The sequence below is a fragment of the Symsagittifera roscoffensis genome, chromosome 2, assembly GCF_963678635.1.
Source record: "Symsagittifera roscoffensis chromosome 2, txSymRosc1.1, whole genome shotgun sequence".
NCBI lineage: Eukaryota > Metazoa > Xenacoelomorpha > Acoela > Convolutidae > Symsagittifera > Symsagittifera roscoffensis.
In genome coordinates this window covers 43309011-43315057 of record NC_087063.1, presented here as the reverse complement: position 1 = coordinate 43315057, position 6047 = coordinate 43309011, and the positions used below count along the sequence as shown (strand labels likewise).

The 6047-nt window shown below is 33.8% G+C and overlaps 1 protein-coding gene across 1 annotated transcript in view; it reads left to right on the top strand.

Moving 5' to 3' along the window:
* Positions 1 to 21: 21 nt before the first annotated feature.
* LOC134840259 (TBC1 domain family member 8B-like) overlaps positions 22 to 6047 on the top strand; it is a 38548-nt gene continuing 32522 nt past the window's right edge. The window contains exons 1-2 of the mRNA XM_063856006.1: positions 22 to 229; positions 5648 to 5872. Coding sequence (XP_063712076.1) covers positions 115 to 229; positions 5648 to 5872 — 340 coding nt within the window. The 5' untranslated portion in view covers positions 22 to 114. The remainder of the gene's footprint in view (positions 230 to 5647; positions 5873 to 6047) is intronic.

Below are 6047 nucleotides of genomic sequence, written 5' to 3'. Positions count from 1 at the left end.
CCAAATAACGGTTTCAGGTCTTTTATGAGTCATGTGAATTTGGACCAGAGATCATCTGTATATGGTTGTTAGTTAGCTAAGTAGTTAGTAAGTCAGTGGAGATAACCATTAAAGATGTGGGTGCTGCCCGAAGAGATTCTGTTGCCGGGTGCTTTCTGGGAGACCCTGAGATCGAATGAGTTCTTCTACATGCAGCAGAGCAGAGGAGCAGCTAAGAAAGGAATCTCAGGTAGAAATTATATCTTCGCCGATGAATAAGTTCTGAACAATTTCGGCGATGAATTTAATCATGTCGGAAATAGTTTCAATCTGAATACGCTTGTAGAAAACAGATGTTATTTTTACACATCGTCAGCTTACTGTATTAATGAGAACCTCCTTTTTTTCTAACCTAAGTCGCAAATATGACCCCACTTTTGGGGCAACTTTACAGCTTTTTGATGTGCTTTGACTTTCAAATTATAATAAATTAGCACAGTTGTTGCTTTTTGTAATTCATCAAATGGTTCGAAAAAGTATTTATTTCAAACAACATATAGTTCGAAAAAAGTATTTATTTCAAACAACAACAATAATAAAAGTTCGATTTCAGTAATTTTCTAACTCAATATATCGCAGTTTTTTTAAATGCATAATTCATACATAATGTGATTTTATGCTTCGCGATTTGTTACCTGCAAAGTTATTGTGGCTGCCTTCAGTTTGTTATATTTCAAATTATTACTTGCAAAATTGAGTCTATTTGTGTTTGGTGCCACTTTTGCTTAAAAGAATTGGCAATTTCTTATCATATGTATCTGCTTTATTCGTGACTACTGCTTGTCGGTGGTTGAGCTTGAGTGGTTAGTGCGTGAGACTCAAAATAGCTGATTGCAGTCGGTTGCAGAGAGATTCCTAGACCTGATGCTAGTGAGCAAAAATCAACACAGAGGTCAAAGCTAGAAAACACAACACAGAGGTCAAAGCTTGAAAACAGTCGGTTTTTTTGTTGATTGTATTATGACTTAACCTTGATGAAAACTTTCTAAAATTAAGAGATGCCAGCTTATGTCATTTTTTTTCTTGATACGAGAAACATTTCAAAAATAAGCAATAAATCCTAAATCTCAAGTAATCTGAAAACAAAAAATGTACAAAATTTCAATAGTCAGAAGCAAAATAATTCTGTAAATCGGTTCCATCCTTACCAATGGTCACGCAGTGATTTCAATAACCTTGCTATGCCTCCAAACCACTAATATAATTATATGCAGAGTTACTATCGCTAAAGCTAGTTAAGAAGAAATTGGTATAAGTCTGGTATTTTTGTTTTGGAGTTTTCAAAATTGCCAATGTTAACAAATAACCTCTTAACTAGCTTCTTTGTGCTTATGTTCATCGATTGCAACGAAATAATCATTTTTCGAGAATTGCAAAAATTCGAAAAAAGTAATAAATTTCCATGGGTTGCCAATTTTTTTTCCATTAAGTCAAGTTGGGTGCCTCTCAAGCGCACTAATAACATCACTATAGTGCCTCTCCAGCGCACTTTACCTTTAACATATTTATTAGTAATTTAATTTTTACTAATGTTAATACTTCTCATTTTATTGATTTTATTGTCAAATTTACTTTTATGCTGCGGCGACATCAACCCAAATCCAGGTCCAATTGTACAATTCAATGACATATCGGAGAGACTAAACGATTACAAAAACAACATAAAAATTCTACAGCTAAACTGTAGGAGTTTAAACAAAATAGATCAAGTCTAAAAAAACTATTAAAAACATGTTGGTTAAACACACTTTATGGGTTCTCTGAGACATGGTTTAATGACTCTAATGATTACAACTTGTGGACACTAGATAGTGATCATTTTGTCTCCTTTCGATGTTATAGATCAGCAGTTGCAAGCGAAAAAACAAAAGTAGGGGGCGTCATGATACTCATTCCTAAAATCTTAAACCCTAAACTACGCACAGATCTAAACTTATTTCATCAAAAGTATGACAGCATCTGGGTAGAATTTAAAACATCACAGAACAAAACTGAAAAATCAACACTATTAAATTTTTCCTATAATCCAAATAAATCCAACAAAATAGAGTTTGTCGATGAATTTGCTCTGTCAGTTGACTTCGCACAATCCTATAATTCAAATATTGTTCTCATGGGCGACTACAACCTTAACTATTTGAATACCGAAGAAAAAGAATCCTTGGATACAATTTTAACGCCCTATAATTTAGAAGTTGTCAATAAATCGACGTCAACTCACTCAAAAACACTGATTGACTATATTATCACAGATTTAAACTCAAACGAACTGAAGAACAAAAATATAAATTTCACTCCACCAATTATAACTGATCACTTAGCTACAATTTTGATATCTGAATTAAAGTTAGTTGATTAAACTGTGCCATTTAAGTGCACCATCTACGATAGATCAAAGTAGTCAGAAAAAGTATCAAAACTGCCGTCACAAGCATTAATTGGGAGTCTTTCTACAGGCAAATTAATAGATGCGCACCACTCAAAACAGTCTACATTCGTAATGACAAACCACAAGTCAACCTGAAAGACGATAGTTTCATATCGAAAATATTTAATCCTAAAAGAACTGAGCGACAGAAATGGATTATAATTAATGACACAAGAAACTCGAAAAGTTCAGCAAAATCACACTACTAAAAAATTCATTTGGTGAAGCGATAACAAACAACTTGAAAACGGCAATCTTTATGAACTACAAGTTTTCTAGACTCGGAAGTTTTTTTGGGGAGAAAATAATGAAAAAGTAATTGATTCAACCATCAAAAAAACACGAGAACAAAAAAAAGCAACTTAAACAAAAGTTTTGTTTCCGGTTTGTAAGTGAAATTGAACGTGAAAAAAAATTATAATTTTAAACGCAAATAAACCACCCGAACCTTCTAATCTTCCAGCCTGGGCTCTAAAAGATAGGTGCAATGAAATATATCCACACGTTACATTTCTTATAAATGAATTTATTAAGTACAATTTATTTCCATTTAGACTCAAAAGAGCGATTGTTACGCCAATATACAAAAATGATGACCCAGAAACGGCAGAAAACTATAGACCAATCTCTATAACAGGTGCACTCTCTTAAGTGTTTGAGAAACTACTATACAAACAAATCAATGAATACTTATTATCTAATAACCTGCTCAGCAAAACCCAATTCGGTATTAAAACCTATTCAACGATGGACGCCATCCTTTATTGCACTGAGTTCTTCCGCAAATCAATGGATGAAAATAAATATGTTGCCGTATCTTAATTAGATTTATTAAAAGCTTTCGAGTCTATCAACCACGATCATTTAAAGAACAAATTGTATGATTTGGGTTTCTCTGAATCGGCAATTGAAATGATTCATAGCTTTATAAACAATAGACAGCAGAAAACTGGTAAATATTACTGAATCCAATTGGATCTCACTTCACCAAGGCGTACCTCATGGTACAATTTTGGGACCCCTAATTTTCAACCATAAATGACTTGAACAAAAATTTAACTGAATCTTGCTAAGTAATACAATATGCAGATGATACACTACTATTTTGTGATGATAATGACATCAACAATGCTCTACAGCTGTTGCAAAAGTCCTGTGAGAATTTGTCTCTGTTCTTCACAAAACATTCTCTAAAACTCAACACAAAGAAAACCGAGTTGATAATATTTAGCGAAAAACATCAAGGCAGAAACCATAATTCAAAGTTCAATATAATATTAGATGATAACAAAATAGAAGTAGAGCCAGAAGTTAAGTATTTGGGGGTAATTGTCGATCAATTTCTAACCTTTCAGGGAGAATTTGAAAATATATTAAGAAAATATATTAAAAAAAAACCACTGTCAATAAAAAACCGATTACTATTATTGAACGCTTTAGTCATAAGCCAGCTGCACTACCCAGCAATACTATTAAGCAGTTTGACATCCAATCTAGTGATATCACTTGAGAAACAACTCAGTTGGGCAATAAAGACCTGCTGTGACAGAAGAAAATTTGATTGTTCATCCGATCCTAAGCTGGAATACAAGGTACTTCCGGTTTCCTTGTTTCTTGATTGGAAAAAAATTTGCCATCTATGGAAAATCCAACATAAACTACTACCGGCATACACAAAAATCAAGTACGTGAACAACATAACTGAAGAGAACAAAAGAACTAAAAACTACACTTTCAAGCAAAATTCAGCAGCCATTATATCGAAAATTGTTTTTTTTTTCAGAAAATCAGTTCTTATTTGGAACCAAAATGCAAATTCAAACATAAACAGCTGCAGTTTGACTTACAAGACTATGAAGTTTAAATTTAGGGAATATTTTCCATCTATTTTTCGTGAAAATCCTTCTATGGCAACCTATGGAAAAACAACATGGAAACAATTTAAGTTTATTTGATGTTGAAATTCGAACCATTAATTTAATTATTTTGTAAATATGTATATAACCCAGAAAAGTTGTGTGACCTACACTTGCTTAGTAATTTTAATTATCATTTTGCAATAAAAGTGTTCATTTTTTGAAGTGTCGATATTATTTCTATTTGTCTCATTGATTTTGACGAGTAGCGTGCCATGCATTTTTTTGCAAAGCTCAGCCTCTGTCTCCCATGTCGATTAAAATAAAGTGTGTACTTAACAACCTTTATCAAATCGGAACAGACTTTTTTTCTGTGAATAACTTGCTGTGTAGAAGCACTGAATCATTTGATGACTCGATTACCCTTGCGATAAGAAAGCGTATCGCACTCGGGTAGTAGAAATTTTTCCTTAAAAAGATTTTTGTTCCTAGGATCTGCAAGTTTAAGAGCTCCATTTCTAGCCAAGTTGTTCGTTTTACAGCTTATTTAGAGCTTTTGCAGTATTACTTGGTCTTCAGCTGAGAAAAAATTCAGATATAATTTGATTTTTTCATTTTTTTTATTTCGTCCCAATTTTGTCGTCTTACTGGTTGTTTTTGGTAGATTATTCAAGTACTTTTATTTCACGAGGGTCATTATAGTTCTTGGTTTCTTGGTCTTTATACACGCCAAAATTTTCGGTTACAAAAGAAATTTTTTTTTGAAATAAAAAGGGGCCATCATTCAGATTTTTGGATGCATGGTTTCTGATTTGTTTTTTTTTTTCATATCTAAAAGTGCGCGGAATTTTTTCTACACGTTTGGATTAGAGGTAGTATCTCTGCTTGGCAATATGGATGTCTAAGGCTCGAATCTAGCCAGAACCTGTTCTTATAGCCAACATTTTCCGGCTTTAACAAATAATTGTCGGCTTATCGTGTTTTATTTTTTGTCGGCTTAGTCGCCATAGCTCGGGCTTTTCTGGTTTTTTAAACAGTTGTCTGTTCATCTCAAAATCGGTTTTAAAATTTCCTGTAAGGGTGCAGGCGGTTTCGTTGCATGAAATTTGCTGTTATTTTTGAAATTTAATTTGTGAAATGCAGCGCATGGAGCCTTGAATTTTTTAAATTGAATTCATAATTGGCCTTTGACTCGTTTGAATTCATGATTTTCTCTGATTACGAAAATGGAAAAGAAATTATTATGTTAACGAAAAGCAAAACGGAGTTTTCGTTCCTTCATAGTACTCAAAAGCTCCATTCAAACATTGTTTCTATTCTAAAGGAATGTTTCTGGGTACAGTGGACACCCTGATTGACGCCAAGTCAGCACCCTTCCGCATCATCCTCCACACTCCAGACAGTGACGTGTACATGTCAGTGGCAGCGAGTCACTCCAGAGAAGAGATTGACGAAGATTGGGATTGGCTCGAGCAGAATATACTAGCTGCTCTCGTTAGCTTTGAACAGAGATATGATGATGTGCGAATTTACGTGTCCACTAAAATTGGTAAGTCCTAGTGCAAATAATAGGTACCCTTGAGCATCAAAGTAAGAAATAATTACGCCTGCCATTAGCAGACCTTATAAAAACACAGGAAAACTGTCCAAACCCTCCTTAAAACTGGTCAATTATGACCCATTTTGACGCTTGTTGTTCTGACCGCTTGTTCCGACGATTTCCG